General features: G+C 39.4%; 1 protein-coding gene across 5 annotated transcripts in view; it reads left to right on the top strand.

Moving 5' to 3' along the window:
• CLIP1 (CAP-Gly domain containing linker protein 1) overlaps positions 1 to 18,142 on the top strand; it is a 65,713-nt gene that overhangs the window by 4,697 nt on the left and 42,874 nt on the right. For all 5 annotated transcript variants that reach the window (XM_062009640.1, XM_062009642.1, XM_062009639.1 and 2 more), the window contains exons 2-3: positions 6,697 to 6,892; positions 7,366 to 7,937. In XM_062009640.1, the coding sequence (XP_061865624.1) occupies positions 6,799 to 6,892; positions 7,366 to 7,937 (666 nt within the window). In that variant the 5' untranslated portion in view covers positions 6,697 to 6,798. The remainder of the gene's footprint in view (positions 1 to 6,696; positions 6,893 to 7,365; positions 7,938 to 18,142) is intronic.

The raw sequence follows: 18,142 nt of genomic DNA, 5'->3' as shown, positions 1-18,142 counted from the left end.
ATTTACCCTGCCTTTTCTCTTCCCAAGCATATGCAGAGAGAATCCTGTTTATCCAGTTTGCAGTGAATATCTTCCACTTCCCAAGGTAGAAAAACAGCCATGTGTGTCTTGTTTACCAACTTGGCAATGTCACTAAACCCCTCTAATTTTCAGTGGATTTGTGTCTTATAATGATTGCCTTTTGAACTATATTATAGGCAAATTTGATATGATCTCTAAACATGCTGATAACCTTCCACCAAATGTCTTGATGGCAATGCTTTGTTTTTCCATTTTGCTTCAGAAGTGAGATGGTCTGATCTAAGTTGTCGGGAGACTCAGGACTATTTGAACACAAGTCTCCTTCCTACCAGTTGGCCTACTTCTGTGACACTTAGAAGAATTTGTCTTCTTTTGAGAAATGTCCTTCCTTTTACATTTTTTAGTTGAAATTACTCAACAGGCTCAAAAAACCTCCCAGATTTGTATGAAGGACTGGCTGCCATAAAAGCCCTGATGATGAAAGATAATCGGAAAGTCTCTAGTCCTGAATATGCTGTGGATCTTTGAGCTCCCACAGAAAACAGTTCAGATAATCTCCATGATACAGAAATACAGCATCTGCTGTCCATCTGGATTAAGAAACAAATCTGAAGTGTCTGGTTGAGTTCTAGATCAGCCACATCCTTAATGAGGATCGTGAGGCATTTGGATTAATTCCCAAACAACATGTTCTTCCCCAGTTCCTCTAAGTGTGCAAGAAAGTAAGAGTGTCTTCTGAGTTCTTAAAGAAGCAGAGATTCACTCTTTGAAGTTACAGAAAACCAGCAACTATTTATGGGGATGTCCTTACACTGTGGTGTGATGGCTGCTTGATAGTGGAATGAGTGATGACAAGGCATAGTGTTTGTGTTACAGTGTTGAGGCTGTTTTGAATATCCTCTGGGTGTCTTTGTTTCACCAAACATATCAGTGGCTTCAGATTAAATAATGTTTGTCTAAACAAATGCCCTCTAAAATAGAGCAGTGAGATTTTTCAGTACCTCTGCTGCTGATTGGGTAGATGTGATTCAGTTTGAGTAATTTGTCATCCACTTCTTCTTTCAAATTATGTCAAGTCAAATCAATGACACTGTCAAAAGAGCTATGTCATTCCAGTGGGCTTACTTCCCAACTTACTGCAAGCTTTTGGTTTTGTGTTTTAATGACAGCAAAAGTGAAGTGTATTTTGAGTTAAACTGGAGATATACAACTCGCATACAACAGTAATTTCCTGGAGTCATCCTGGTAGTGGCTTTGAAGGCACTTCAGAAGAGCAAAAGATTAATTTAATAGTTGTGTCTGGTTAAAATAGAGTCTTACCTTTGTGAAGTGTAAACCTCTCTAGAATTCATATGATGGTTGTATAGGATTGGACTGGAATGAGCTGAATTAGAATGTCGTGAAACAAAGCACAATAGTAGCCCAGGAGACTGCAAATACAGCCAACTTTTAGACTTGTAACAAGAATTATATCTGAATCATACAGAAGATGCTTACATGCTTTGAAGTTTAAAAATGGCAATAATGTTAGGATTTGTGTCTGTGAAGGGTCCAAGCTCTTGGAGTGCCTCATGGGCCAGAACAGAAAACTTTCCAGGTTCAAAATTCCGAGTTACTTTCTCTAAACCATTCCCAGGATATTTGAGGAGTGATTCATGGGCTTCTGAAAGCTTGGCAACAGCGGTATGAACATCAAGAGTTATTTAAGAAGTGCTGTTCAGGTTGCTATTTCAAACATAGTGCTTCATGTGGTGAGTTTGTTTTTCTCTGGGGAAAGCTGCTGGTTTGTGGTGGTCTTTGAAGTTTATTTTACATATCACTTTTCTACAGAAGGGATTTTCTTACTCGTTTTGTGCAGTTGACTTTCTTCATAGTATTGTCAGAATTTGTGTTCTACATACCTAGAGTACTAGTCAGGTGCCACAGGGCTTGTGTATGATCTACTCTGTTTATAGATCCCTGTGAGATTTTTCAGCAGTTACCTATTCTACACAACCTTTACAGAATGTTTACTCTGTAAGTCTTAATGTTTGTGTGTGTTCTGCAAAGCACTGCAGTGTTGAGCAGAATTAGCAAATTGAAGTAATCTCTTTTTGTTCTAGTTTAGAAATGTGTTGGCGTTGAAAGGCATTTTTCAGTCTCTTCATGTTGTTAACTAAGCTTAATATCGATCTTTTTAATTTGAAATGTTGTGACAATCTCCTGTGTGACCGAGAGCGGATGATCATCGAGTAAAAGAATTGTTTCACTTCATTATACAAATAAACCACGAGAGTAGTGTTCCAGCCTCAAAGTGCACTGCAGAGAGCCAGCCTGCGTGTGTCTGCATGCAGCAAGCAGAGATTATGCAGCCTGTTTTGAGTCAATTCAAACATTATGCTGCTCTGTTCTAGAATGTCCTCTTTGTTTCCATCCCAAATGGACAGACAACTTGCTTTTCTCCATGGAAACACCACATCTGCTTCATGGTATTTGCAAGTAGTGATGCTGGCAAACATTTCTTCCTTAAATTGTCAAGCCATTGTTTCAAGTGTTGTATCAGATGAGGTGTTTTAATTAGAGCCCTACTTGTCCTGAGGCAGGACAGGAGAGGTTGGTGGTGGCAGCATGCTTGTCAGGTGTCAGTGAAGCTTGAAGAACTATTGGTATTATTGTTCTTGTGACTATAAAGTTCTTCAGTGGCATGACACAAGACTTTTTTTCCCCCTGTTTTCTTATGCAATTGTGGCTTAGTTCTTTTTGGAATACTGGTTATTGAAAACACAGTCTTTAAAGAAACGGTGGTGGACAGCTGTTTTCATTGTAGGAATTCCTTTTTGACAGTTGGACAATATTCTGCTTTTTTAATTCAGAATTTATTTGGTTACACTTTAGTTATATTTGCCAGCAGAATCCCTATCTCTTCTCAGCTTAGTAATGCATTTTCATTTGTTTGAAACCATGTATTTCCCAGTAATGGCACAAGTGTAAAGCTTGTGTTTAAAACCCTCTTTTTTATGCTCAGTTATGGTATTATTAGAACTTGTGGCTTTCTGCACACTGAAGTAGTGTGTATCATCATATTCTTCCTGGGAGTTTCCTTAGGTTCCTGATATGGTCTCTTGAGAAACTTAATGTTATTGCCTATTGGTTATAAAGATTTTTTTTCAGGAGAGCTGAGACATATTTAAGGAAGGAAAGAGAACAAATTGAGACAAGTAGCTAGCTGCTCTCTCAAGATCTAAAATGAGGTAATTGACATCTGGAGCCTGTTAGGAAATGCTGGAGTGTGTAATGCTTAAAATCACTTGATGCAAATTTATGTACTCTCAGTGTTTTATGGATTCTATTAGGAAATGCCACTATAAAGGTCCTATCTCAAAGACCCAACGTTGGCATTTTCACTATTGCAATAAGGCAGTAATTTACAAAAATATGTTGCCTATATTTAGCAGTTTTCAAAACTAAGCTACAGTTTCAGTATCTCTGAAACCAGGATACAAGGGATTGTGTTACTTGTGGCCTTGTTCAGGCCTGTATATTAAGAGAAGCAAATGACACAGCAAAATATATAACCCATGACTGTGGAGAGCAAGATTAAAATATGAATGAGTATCCCAAGCCAAGAAATGCAATGTTAGAACATTCTCACTGTCTATTGAGCAGAGGTTTGTTAAACATCTATTAATAAATAATTCTTTGAAACTGGTAAAATGTAATTTTGGGGGTAATTTAGTGTTTGGGCTTTCTTTTTAGATATACCTGTCCTTGCACAGTATGGACGGTTGCTGTGTGGAATAATTACTGGAAAGAATTTAGAAATTAAACTTATATTAAAAGTATAGCATTGTTCATACATTAAGGAAAAGTATAACATGGAAAATGGTTCCTGCTATGCAAGAAATCCATCCCACAGCAGCTCCCTGGGCAACCAGCACAGAGGCTGGGAGGGAGTGACTCTGTGGCCAGGTTCTGTGAGTTATTGCAGAGGAGAACTACAGGGTACTGTGGAACTGATAATCTGGATGTTTGATACTCTGGGCCAACAGTCTGTCATTTTTTGATAAGATTCTGTCCTTTAGGTGAACTTTGCTGGTTATAATATTATTACAATACCAAAACACACCTTCATCCCAACAGCTACCTGCCTCCAAGGTGCAACCACCCCTCACTAAGCTTGTGTTCTGAATTGTTCTCAATCTATACCTTTAAAAGTGAAGGGAGAGAATTTTACACCAATCATAATGAAAGTCTGTATGACCAGAGTCACTCAGGCTCCACTTTGAAGGTAAAAATACTATAAAAATGACTTAAGAGGGAAAATACCATGATGAATAAATCAGGGAAGTCAGACTGCCTCTGACTCCTGGGATCAGTCAACAGGCTGAACCTCTCTTTGCCTCCATAGGGATGCCTTTGGGTAAGATCCAGATTACACTGAGTGTCTACTTGCAAAACTTAGAATTCTATCTCTCTGTAGAGTTGCTTTTCTGATTTCACGCTGTATTATTCATCTCAATATTTGCACATGCTTTTGCAGACAGTTTACTATCACTGGCAATCCACAAGAACCTGTAGAATCTGTTGCTTTGATAAACTGCACTATTCCTTAAGCTGGACTTAAGAGTTTCTCATTGCTGCCATCCCCTTTGGCTCTGGCTGTGTGAATCCATGACTGAGCTGAATGTGCAATGAGGTGGTTGAATTTCCACACATTTGGTGTTTAGCAGTGACAGAGAAGACTCTGAACTGCAATTAACTGACTTTGATACTTCTTGTATTTTTCTATTTGTACAAAATCTTTCTTTATCTTGTACAGTTTTTTCCATTCCATGAATTTTGATGGGTTGAGGAAAGTAATGGAGGCATGCATGGAGATTGTGACATTGGAGGGGAGGGAATAGGTAGGTAGCATGTATGTAGGAGAGAAAAGGAGGGCTTTTCAGGCTCTTTCTAAAGCAAAATCTGAGGAAATGTCATGCATTCAGATGTAGCAGGCAGGGCAGGTATGTAGTAGGAGGGAGGAAAAAATCCCCCACAGCATTCCTGATGTGTCCGAAGTGACATCTTCTGTGATCCTCTAGTTGTTCTTGTGTATAGCTGTCAGCCTCCCAGTTAGTTCTCTCATGGCTTACTCGTATTTCATCTCTGTCCTTCTGCTTTGATTTTTGGAGAGCTAACTCTGCTTTTGTGTTCATGAACATGAAAGCTCTCACTTAAAAATTAATAGTCAGCTGGCATCCGTCTTGCAAAAACAATGGAGAATTGCAGACTTCTTAGAAAATGGATCGAATTTAGCATGGCTGATCTTGAAATACAGGAAGAAATGCTTCCTTTGTTATTTAGACTCACAAAGCAATGTGTCTGCTATTTTTTTTCCACAGTTGATTTTTAGGAACACTAATGTGCTGACTGTTCATGAGATAAAACTTATCCCGTAGGTAAAAGATACAGCTGACTTCTCACTTTAGTCTTCCTTCTTGTAGTGTGGCAGGCTCTCCCCAGTGTTTGTTTTGCCTTTACTGTGTGTCTAGAACATGTACCTAGACACTGCTAATAATGGTTTGGGAAGTTTGCAATTGCCCAGCTTTCTGCCTGTGCATGTGTACCAACTGAGGCCAAAATGTTGAGTAAACAACGGGACCAAGATCTTGTTGGTCATGTTCTGAGCAAACAGTCTATTGCTCCATGTCCGTGTTTCCTTTTTTGTTTCCTTCGGGTTTTTGTTGAGATGTGTGCTGTGTGGTTCTTTTTAAGTGAGCATAGCTGTTCTGTCAGTGCCTTTATGTAAGACTTAGAAAATATCCAAGCTGTGTTCATGCAGAACACTTTGTGCTTTCAAAGGTGTTTGGGAGACCTTACAGTTTGCCTTTGAACTCACCTTACAGCAAAAAGGTGTTTTGTTACAGAGGAAAGAGCCTTTCTAAAGCTTTTGTAATCAGAAGGAAGATGCCTTCTGTGGCAAAACCCTCATGACATAGTTCCCTGAGAATCTTATAGCTTGCTTCCAAGTCAGAGCAGGGCTCTATCCTAGCAACCCAGGGAAGAGTCCCTCCTCCTTTCTCCAGAGGAGCAGAGCTGGGGCACTGTGTTGGGGACTGCGAGCCAGTGGATCTTGTGATCTAAAAGATCACACACAGCTGAGGTGGATGTTTACTTTTTAGCCCTCATCATCTAACTCTGTTGATCAGGTTTAGTTTTGCAGTTCCAATCTCTCTTTAAAACTTATCTTTTTCCTTATCCTGAGATTCCTGGTTCTCTTGTTTTCTCTTGCAGTCAGTTCTCTGCTCTCAAGTTGTTTTTGCTGGGATATTGCAACAACTTGAAAAATGTGACTGAAAACAGTAGTCTGCAGAGAGTAGTTATATCTAAGTATAGTGTCAGCAATGCTGTTAGGGGCTTGGTTTTTCTTTCTTAAAACATTCTTTGAGTTTAAGCTCAAGTGGAATACAGCAGCATTCAGTGAAGTGAGTTATTTTTATGTTTTAGGATCAGACTTGGGGTCTTTTGGTAGGAAATGGCCTTGAAAAGATAAGGATTTGGAAATAACTGTCGTGGAAAATGCTTCTGGTTGTTATTGTGAAGCATCTTTTATTATTCATTTCATACACATAATCTGTGTAGATATAGAAATCTCTTCTGCAGGAATTAAAATACTGATTCCTTTTGTTTCATGTCTAATATTTTTGTATACAGGGTTATTCTAGAGTTGGAAAAACTTGAATCATATATTGTATCCATGTTTGGAAAAAGATAGTTGTCACAGACGAAGAAGATTCACGCCGATATTGCAAAAAGATGAGTATGTTAAAACCAAGTGGCCTTAAGGCTCCTTCAAAGACCATCAAGCATGGGAGTACATTGCTGAAAACACCTACATCTGTTACAGCTGGTAAGGAATATTGAAATATCTTAACTTTTTGCTTATTTATCTTCTAACAAGAAGTGTCTTGAAAGCTGGGAGCAGACACTGTTTTTACTATTTACACTGGAGTATTTTTGCTTGTATTTCTGACCTAAAAAAATGATGTGTATGACATGCAAGAATGTAATTGGATGCAGTCAAGGCAAATTCCCTTGCATAAACCATGTCATGATAAAAATGATTGGGTAGTTTTTGAGGTAAGACTTGTAGTTGTTACGAGGTTTTTACCAACACCTACGGTAAGTGCAATCTCTGTCGGTTCTGAATTACTGTAGTCCAGAGATAACAGTGCTTTCATCAGTAAGAACATTTGGAATTATGCTGTTCCTTTCCAAGATTATGCTTTTCCAAATGCTTGTTACACTGAAACTAAGTAATGATGCTCTCTGAAGTATTAATGTGTTTGATTCATGTTGCTTTCTCATTGTGCTTGATTGCAGCTCCAGCTGAAAAAGCAGTTTCCAGTGAAAAGACCACAAGCACAACCACTGCAGATGCACATGAAGAGTTTGTGGATGATTTCAGAGTTGGGGAGCGTGTTTGGGTCAATGGAAATAAACCTGGCTTTATTCAGTTCCTTGGTGAAACGCAATTTGCTCCAGGACAGTGGGCAGGGATTGTTCTAGATGAACCAATTGGTAAGAATGATGGCTCTGTGGCTGGAGTTCGCTACTTCCAGTGTGAACCCTTGAGAGGAATATTTACAAGACCATCAAAATTGACAAGAAAAGTGCTGACAGAAGATGAGGCCAATGGTACACAGACAGCTCATGCTTCTAGAGCTACATCACCAACTTCCACTTCAGCTGCTAGTGTGGTGTCTTCATCGGCTGCTGCGCTTCCCCCGTCAGGAATCCCACAGAAAACTTCACCACTTGCTGCTAAGGAGCATTCAACTCCTTCTCAGATTAGTAATCTTTCAAAAACTGCCAGTGAATCTATATCAAATCTCTCTGAAGCTGGCTCACTAAAGAAAGGAGAAAGGGAGCTCAAAATTGGAGACAGAGTTCTGGTAAGATTCCTTTGCAGCCTCTGTATCTTCTTTTGATTGATTGATGAATTGTAACTTCTGGTGATGTTCAAAGCTTGGGCAGGATCATGTAGATTTATACTCTAGCTTTCTTTTCATTGAATGCTATCTGTAGACAAGCTCTACAGAGTTGCATATTGTAGGAAGATCTTTGCATTACCAAGACAAAATAGTTAATTTGGCAGCTTTTACTCTATTCTGTTTTGTCAGTGTTTAAGACAGACATTCAGTGTTAAACACAATATTTGTAGTTTATATTTCTGTAACTTCAAGAGCTCCAGTCATATTAATAAAATCCTCAAGCTTGTGAGATTTCCCTGCAGCTCTTTTGCCCTGTTTAAGGCCGTGTCTCTAGAAACCTAGCAGTTCAATAATTGATTGTTCCCCTGAGTAGTGATAGGCAGGAACAGAAGTAGTCACATAACGCCACTGATAACCCAGGAATTACGTGTTCTGTTGGTGATGTGCCATGTTACTTGGCTGCCCTTCCTAAATCTCCATAAATGCTTCTGCTGATGTATCATTTCACTCTTTTAAAAGGGAGTTAAGTGTTGTTAAACATTTTTACAAGTATTTGTTTTACGTATAATATTATATGTAATAATTATTACATAAATACATTGTATAGTTGGATCAATGTAATAGAGCATGGGTCATTTCTGATAATTGATTTGACATACACCCACTAAGAAGTGGCCATACCATTGCAAAAATAAATGCCCACATTCATCAATTCTTGCAGCTTGGACTGGCTGCTGTCAAATACTTTGTGAAGGTTCTTAGTAATAGCAATGCCGTGATAGTTATGGATATATGTGGAAAACAACTGCTGAGAATTGCATCTTGAGCCTCCAGCAGTGTAGAATTGCAGTTCAGCAGAACAATGAGTTTATGGTAGACAAAAGCTCATTTGGGAGTCTGATTAAAATACTTAACTGGAAAAGTATGTCCTTAAGGGCAAATTCATAGATGGGTAAGACGTAGCTCATCAGCTAAGATTACACTCTAGAATGGACTTCAGATGTGGCTTGACTTTGTTGATCTTGTTGTGTGATCTTAGGGTGTGGAGTGTTACACTCAAGTATTTAAATCTGTTCATTTTTTTCCTCCCTCTAAGTTTGATTTTTAAAATGTACTTAATAAGAGTTACCTTAAATTGATCTGTTCAGTTTGGTTTTTTAGTTGGCAGCTGGCTGGTTTTGGCAACCTTTAACAACAAAGGCAAAATCATACTGCTGTTTTTCTGCCCAATCTGAGTTATCAAGAAACAAGAGGCCATTCTGACAACTGTTTAAATGTCAGATAAATGCATTTACCAATCAGTATCTGAACTCTGCTTCTTTTTTGAATTACACAAATGTAAATTTGGCACAAGTTTGTTGATCTCAAATGTTGGCTTCAAAGCATTTCAGGCTTGTCAAACTGATGTTTCCCAGTAGCTAAGCGTTGTTGGAACATTCTTCAGTTCCTACTGAGGTGTTTGTACTATTGCTCTACAAGAGAAGAAGGTGTGAATGCTTCACAGTTGCCTCTGCACAGCAAACTGCTGCATCAGGTGTTCATAGCCAGTGGTGTTGGGATGAGGTAGTTTGATTAAAGGCTGTGTGTGCAAAGAAATCTTGAAGAGGTATTTAAGGCTGTAGAGCAGGGTCTTTGGTTTTGTGTGGATAGATCTCTAGTTGGTTCACCAGTCTTTTGTGCACTTAAAGTTAGAATTACTTAATGCTATATGGTTCCTTGTGTACAATTTCACCCCCCCATCAGAGAACTGATGCCTTTAAAAAGGTGCAGATGTTTAATAATAAAGGAAGCTTCCAATGTATCCACCTCTGACTTATTTTGGTGTGATGACAGGTGCCTGACAGAATCTTTCCTTAATTAAGATAACATTAGGAAGAACAGTAGTTGAATTCAAACTGTTAGGGACACTCATTCAGATGCTTGTCAGAGAAAAGAGATTCCCCTGCAAAAACCAAGTAGAGTTGTGTGGAGATCACTCCTGTAGTCTCAATGGCAGGCTTGCTTAGAGTATCTGTTGTTAGCTAGTGCTGAGCAGTGCAACAGATGTGGAGATGGAATGATGCAAAAGCCAGCAGGGTTCCTTTTTCAGGGGAGTGCCTACAGAAAAACAATACTTGTAGTAGGTGTGCTGCTAGAGTCAGCTACAACTTCATCCCTTTTTCCACACCCCCCTCAATTTGAAGATGTGTTCCAGGCTGTTAAATCGAGATGTAAACGTCAAGAAAATAGCTCGTGGTAGACAGCAATGTCCGTAAGGGAAACACAATAATCAGGGAGCAATTCACATTGTCAGGAGTCCTCTTCTTTGACGTTCTGGATGAGTCAAAGCAAATCAAACTAAGTGAAGTGAATACACAGGCTGAAGTATTATACCCTAAAATGCGTGTTCCCATGTAAAACAAGAGGTCCTTTAGGTTTCTGTAGTTTATTCCTTCTCAAAAGTAATTGGGTTAAAACAGCACACAAGCTCTCTGCTGTCTTGGAAACATCTGATGAGAAGTCTGTCTCCCTCAAATCCCTGTATATCTGAGCCATATTCAGCAAGAATATACTTAGTTGCCTAACTGACTTGAACCTGAACTGTAATTTCCCTTTCATGACCAGGGATTTGGAAATATTTCATTTAATATACAGAAATGCTGAAAATATGGGGAGGTGAAGAGTTGTGATCTCTGCTGGGTAATTCCTTATCATTAGCTTTTCGTTCTTTGCATTGATGTACAACTTCTACTGGGAAAAAAATGCAGCTAAACCAAAGAGAAGTTATTAATGTAGAAAGTAATTAAAATAGCTCTGTATTAACTGTAATTTCCATTCTTAATATCGGAAGTATGTTCTGCAATCTGGATATGATTTAGTTCTTAGAGAGAGAACATTAACTCTGGGCAGACTGATCTCCTATTTGGAGATTGCTTTGAAGCAGGACTGTTGATGTGGAAATCTGCACTTCCTTCATTGCACTCCTCCTGCCTCCACGGGGTTAATGACAGAGTGCAGGGTCTGTAACACAACTGTACTTGATTTGCCTGTTGAAAATTAGGCTACAGGTTCAGCATTTTGAAGCTAGTATGCATAAGAATTCCTATGCAAAAAGTGATTCCTTCTTGTGCCAGTGAATTGTTGTTGCTAGGTGCTAAACCAGATGGGGAGAGAAGGCCTGAAAACTAATGCAGAAAATGACTTTCAGGCTAAGCCAGTTTCTGTTTCCTGTTTGAGTGGCAGAGGGAGAACCTGTTTGCCCTGGTATTGCAAGCACTTAAATGATTCTTAAGAGCCCAGTGATTTAAAAAACAAACAAACAAATAAACCCCCCTGAGCTAGCCAACCTAACAACCCCAACTAGTTGAAGAACAAGGGGGAAAGGTGCTTTGTGTGACAGCCATTGCAGTACCAAAGGCTGAAGCAGCTTTGAGAGGCTTTTTCCTTGGAGGGACCAGATGCTGTGTTTTAAATAAATAAATAAATGTTTAAAAAAAAATCTTATCAACCTAAGGGGCCTTAGCCTGCTCAAGAGATTAAAGTGCTTTCATTCATTTAACCAGTTACAGCTTCATCATGGTCTGCCAGATCTGATGCTTCTGGAGCTGAGCTGTAAAGCTGTAACTTGGGCCTCTGTCCATATGTCCACAAAAGGTCACAAACTAGATTTACAGGCTTGTGCTGATGTGGCCTTTTTGCAAAGATATTCTCTGTGCATGAGCAACATCTGATTTGTTATTGTCTGGTTTACACTGCTCACTTTGTTATTCCTTGCTTTGTTGTTTCTTTCAAAGTTCTTTAGTGATGTAACAGGCAGAGACTGATAGGAGATTATTGTCAGATTTGTTTCCACCCATGTAACCTATCTCCAAGTAAACATGACGTAAGTCTGTCAACTGATTAAATTCCAGGACTCTTAAAAGCAATGAGGGGGGAAGGAAACTTCCCATGTAGAGAGAATTCTCTCCCTTTAAAAGTAATGCTGTGTTGCCCATGTGGTATTAAGTTTTCCACTTTCAGGTGTCTATAACATTCTGAATAGAAAATGCATTTCCGAGTTCAGTCTGTTTAAAGATCTGTGGTGGTATTTAAAGCTACAAAAACAAACGTTCGTTGGCAATGTCACAGTTAAAGCAATACAAAACCATCTTGGCACAAAGCTTATGAGGACAGAAAAGAAAAAAAACCGTGGAAGTTGAGAATGCACAATTGTTGTGTCCTGTCCTCAGCCTCATTTATTGTGACTGCAAATGTACCTCAGCGCTTAACTGCTCAATCATGCTTTTGCTTTATCCTTAAGCTGGGTTGACTGTAAGGTGTTTTGAAGGCTTTGTCATGTTAAGTCAAGGATGAAAGTAATTCTTACATGTATGTGTATTTAGACCTACTATTTTGGATACTGTAATGTATAATGTGCATTACTTTGCTAAGTGGTTGCTGCAGCAGGAGGTGTGTGGATGAGGGCGCAGCTGAAGGATAGCAGGTGTCCAAAGGCTTTGTCTGTGATTTATTATCTGGGTGATTTTAATCTGTGCAAACTAGAGCTTTCTTTTAATGGTACTTCTAAGCATTTTTCAGGATATGTTGTTGCTGATCTTCTCATAGATAAACGTTCAGTTAATGTGTGAGCTCTATCTAACTGTGACTCATTTTGTTTTGGCAATTCCTTATTGACCTTAAAATTGCATACGAGTTACTGGGATAATGGCAGCAATAGGTGGCTTCTACACATGCTTTGTTAATAGTTTGTTCATGCAAGACTGGTTTTTTGGTGTGTGTGGACTCCCTGTCTCCTTTCCCCTCCCCCTGCCTTCCCAGGGGGAGTGGTATCCAGGAACATGTTGTCCTTGCTCATTTCAACACAGGATAGGGGAAAGAACAGTTTATTTATTTACTTATTTTAATCTTTGCCTTTGCTTTTTTTGTGTGGTGGCAGAGTCCCATGTGACTTTTGTAGTATGGGATTGCTGTTAGCTTTTTGTTTTGCTTCCATTGTGACTGAATGAGCTGAGTGAACTGAACCTCAATAGCAGATCATTTTTAATTATTAAGCTGTTCTCTCCTGGAAGTGAAGGGTTGTGTGATAGCACCGTATCTGTGTGTCTTGGTGCACATTAGCTTGTTTGTCCACTTTGGCCTTGCCTTTGAACTTGCTACTCGACTGCAACCAAACTATGTAGAAAGGTAGAGATTTCAAAGATAATTTCTTACAAGTTTCATGGAAACAGTCAAACAGGAGGTAGGGAATTAACCACCCATTTTGGAAAAGCTGCAATTTGCATTCACAGATTTTTGCACGTCAGAGAATCCACATGGTCAAGGCCTTGCTTAAATACTTCCCATCAATAGAAATAGCTGTAGTCACCCTTGCATTTTTAGAGAGCAAAGTCATTCAACCATAATATCCAATGCCACAGGAAACCAGGCATCATTAAGCATCACAGAATTGGTGGGTTGAAAAAGCTGAGTTATGGAGGGCAGTTTAAAGTTTGGTAGATACTCTAGCACTGTTCTAGTCTTGCCTTGATTAAGTGTTGGATGTTATGCAGATATTTCTAAATGAAAGTAGGAGAATCTGAAGCTAGACTGCCTGATATCAGAAAAAAAAGATGAGGGGAAAACTGACAAACAGTTGTTGACAAGCTAAATTGTGGCAGCTTTGTCATATACATTTTACTTGCGTCTCTGAAGCTGTGGATTTAATGAAGAAAGCTGTTGTGTGGTGGGATTTGGTTTTTTCCTCTTAGAATTTGAGAACTAGCTAACAGTCTGACTTCAAAATTACCATTGAGCTTTATAGATGTATTTAAAAACTGGGCAAGAGATGGCAAACACCCACCCTACCCACCCCATCCCAAAAGACCCAATGTTGTTTGCTTGGTACCACCACTGAATATGGTCACTGGTGTGATTTTTCTGGGGGCTAATCAGGTGCTAGTACTATTCAACACTTGGATCTGTGCTCTGGAAGTAGTTTTATATCATTCCTGATGAAATCTCCGGACTGTCAGAAGGGCAAATAACAGTATATATGGAGCAATCTGGAGGGACTTATTTCATGTCCAGCATGCCAAGCTGTTGGTTGCATTTTGCATTCAACAACAGAGTTCACAAACCTCAAAACATGAGCTGTGTAACGTAACAGCCATGGGCAGCTGTCTGCTGGAGAGAGGTGTCTTGCTTAAAAGGTGTGTTCATGCATGGTGGATGGTTGCTGAAGAGCTCTATAATCTTCCAAATAAAAGCATGATGAGAGTCTGTGACTAGAAGCCACAGTCAAATTTGTTTTATTTCAAATTTAAATATGTCTCTAACAATGGAGTGATTAACTATGAAAATAGACTGTCAGTGGGAGCGTGTGGCTCAGATCTGAAAACATCAACACATAGGGCTTAGCTCAGTACAGTTACAGGGTTAATTAGAGATGTAACCAGGTGAGATCTAAAGACCTGTTTCAGGAGAGCCAGAGGAGATGACCTGATGGTTCCCTCTGGCCTTGCATGGGTGAACAAATCAACTAAATACAGTTGCTTTTGCCATCTCTAAATGGTTCCTCTAAATGGTGAGAAACAAGAGAAAGATTCTGATTAGCAGATCCCAGGGTTTTCAAAGGCAGTGTTTGTTTGTCTGGGTGTTTTTTGGCTTTTTCAAGTGCAGCATATTACATGTGCTGTGGTTTGGTTCTGCAGATGCCCAGTCTATGTGACAAACATAGAAGTAGCCAAGTGATACTTCTCAAGAGTCACCATAAATAAGTGCAGAAGGGAAGACAAGCAGTTGTTTTTCACCTTTTAGCTGCTCACTGCTCTGAGTCAGACCATCTCTTTGGCTTTTTTTCTTTTCCTGGATTACACTAGTTGATTTGTTTCCTACTTCAGCTTGTCTTCGGAAAAGCAGCTCTGCAAAGGTTCTCACAAAGTTTGGCATGCTCGTGTGATGTGCCTTCATAAGGAACGTTTTAACTGCTCCAGGTTTACAAACCCATTTTGCTGCTTCACTTTACATTGCAGCAAATGAATGTAAACTTTGTTATAGTTTGATGGATCAAATCTAATCACTTTTTCCATGCATTTGAAGTGACACTAGTGAATTCCAAGTGAATTTCCTCACCTGACAGTGACCCACAGCATAACCTAGATTCTCTGCTGTATTGTCACTTTGTATTTTACAGCCTGACTATATTGAGTGTGATAACTGACTAAAAAAGGTCTGGCAGTTCTTTTCTCTACTCTATTATTTAGTGACCTGCCTTAGTGGGAGTGAAGGTCATAGAAAACTGTCTTCATAGTAGTGCTGCCCCATTTTCCCATGTCACTTTTAGAAACTTTTTAACAAACCTTTTTCTCCTGTTTCTTTTAGAAACTGGGATTGATTGATTTATTTTAGTCTTTCATAAACTACTAGGAAGCAGATCTGATGGCAAATGCAACTAGGAGTGTTTGTTTGTTTGTTGGAATGGATTTTTAACCTTTTTTGGCTATAATTCTCAAAATTGAAGTGGTTAATACTTTTTCTGTAATTGTAATGCTCTCATTCTGTGAACATTTTTTCTTTGCCATATAGTTTAGTGCAATCACATCTTAATCTTTTTTCCTCTTTAGAGCACTAAGTGTAGGTCTGTGTATGTACAGCAGCTTTGATGTATAGGAAAGCCTTTACCATACTGTGCTGTACAACAGCACCTGGCATTGCACTGCCAAGGGGCTAGGTGATTATTTTCCTAAATGCTTTCAAGGTGGGTGTGTTGTCACAGGCAGGGTACTTCATTACAGCTGGTGATAAACATCCCATTTGAAGCAGATGTCTGTGAATGACTGAAAGTAATTCGGTAGATTCAGACTTTAGAGAGCAATGCTGACCCTGTCTTTAAATCTGAAGACTTTGGCCTAAACCCAAGCAGAAGTGTGTTAGATGCTGTGAGCATTGCCACAGTGTACTCGGATTCCTACTCTTGGTAAGGATACACATTTCAGTGTTTGCAGAGAGCAGAAATTGAGTAGCTGGTTATTCAAAGAAGGTTTGGAAAAAAAAACAAAGATTCTTTGGCATTCTTCCTTGCATCTTGTTTTAAAATAACCCTGGTACCATGGTTACAAGAGTAGTCACATCGCTGTGTCTCCTGGGGATCTCATGTGCATCCCCATATGTTCTTAGGATATGAATTCCTCCATTTGCTCACTCCCACCAGGCCTTGGTCACAGTCCCATATGCAGCCACTTCCATTGCTGGAGCAGGTTCAGTGCACCCTGGACACTGCCAAAGCTTTTCAGCCGGGTCCTGTCTCCTGGTTTGTGACTTGGATGCAGTTTCATCACAATGAATTCCATACATTTTTTTACCTAAATGTGGAAGATGAGCAGGGACAAGGTATGAAGCAAAAAGGAATATTCAGCACCCAAATTGACTGTGTTTTGTCCTGGAGCTAGGTTTACTTACCTAGAGGTTTATTTACAGTCTGAGTTGGAGGGAACAGATTGCAACAGTTTTTGCTGTCTCTGGGACTCTTTGCATGTAGTTCTCCTTTTGCACTACCACGCTTCAGATAGCTCCCATATTCCCTACCCCATTAAACTACCATGGAAAGAGGTTTTTTTGTGAGTTTTGGCAATAGAGTCACGCTGTTCACTCCTGAAAAATCAAAACCAACACAAAACCCCTCACTGAAAACCCCAAAACAAACAAACAAACCCCAACTCACACCACTCCACAAAGCTGTAATAAAATTCCTTGGCCTGGCTGAGGGTTTCTGTAAAAGGAGCTGAGGAATCCCTCTGTGCAACTCACCATTGTCTTTGAAGGGATGCTCCTTATCTAGGCTATTGTTCTAGCTTCCTGTCTAATTTCTTGAATGAGTTTTTTATAGCTTATTTTGATTTAATTCTGTTTATTCAGGCAGAAAACAGTACAGAATTGCATAGGGGAGCAGCACATACAGAACTAACCATCCTTTTCACCTAAAAATGACTTACAAATTTATCCTTAAAGGAAAAAAACAACCACAAAATCCCTGTACTTGCTAGAAGATGAATGAGGACAACCTGTAAGGTGTAGCATGGGCTGAGAGTGCAGATGTGCAGATTTCTCTCTCACACTACTCAGTTAAATTTTGTTTTGATGTTTGTACTTAGATTAATGAAAAAGTAGGTTTTGTGGGTTAGGTGAGTAAGGTGTTGGCTGAAGGGGTAGTTCTCAGGAAATATTTTAATGGTGGTGTATGTTTTCTCTTCACCACTGTGCCAGGGAGATCTGGATTCCATGTGGCTGTTTTGCCTGGTTACAATTCTTTCTTTAGAAAGCAGTACCTGTGCTTGTGTTTTGAGAGGGGAAGTTTATCTGTTCACTGCCAAGAACACCAAATACCAAGTGTTCTGCTGGTTACTATATTAGGCTGAGTCACAATAGCTGTAAACTTTCAGTATTTTTATTTAATGAAGAGTAATAATTAGCTAGTGACACATAAAGCAAGATATGAAGGTGATCTGCAGATTAAATAGTGTTTCAAGACTGCCTCTAATGAGAGAGAAGGGGAACCGCCACCTAAATAAGGGGAAAAGACATCTCCCTGTCAGCTTGCTTATTTTAATAAGACAAAAAAATATTCTTTCCAGGTTTTCTGAGGTTTATGTGGATTAGGATTATTTTTCTTGTCAGCTGAAGCCCTGCATTGCTACTAGAGCTGTCTCTTTGGGAAGCTGATGAGCCAGTAACTAGAGCACAAAGGTGTGTGGCAGCATTAACTTGGTACTTTGTGGACACAGTGCTTGGATGCAAGATACTGTCCTGCATTCCTGGAAGCTGCTTGTTCTCTGGTAATCCTGGGAAGTTCTCCCCAAGAAATAGGAGGTCTAATGTAAAATTGTTATGAAATTCTTATTTACTTTTCAATATATAAATAGGGAAATGGAAGTCTTTGTTTTAGCTGGTTACATCCAAACTCTCTGCCAAGCCTGTAAGATATTCTTCATTGTACAATGTGTGCTGGAAAGCACAAGTGGAAATAAAAGCAATGGCCCTGGAAACATCCATGTTGAATTCAATGAATTCTTGAAGAGGTTTTCATAACATTTGCTTGCTTTCATAATGCTAGATGTAGGCTGAACAGATTTTCACACAAATAGGGCACAACAAATTGTCATTCTGACCTGCAGGAATCCTGCCATTCTGGCTTGTGGCCCTTCTTGGCAAGT

This window comes from Colius striatus, chromosome 17 (genome assembly GCF_028858725.1).
Source record: "Colius striatus isolate bColStr4 chromosome 17, bColStr4.1.hap1, whole genome shotgun sequence".
In the NCBI taxonomy this organism is placed as follows: domain Eukaryota; kingdom Metazoa; phylum Chordata; class Aves; order Coliiformes; family Coliidae; genus Colius; species Colius striatus.
The sequence above is the reverse complement of the archived record's forward strand: the minus strand, read 5'-3'. Positions and strand labels throughout refer to the sequence as shown.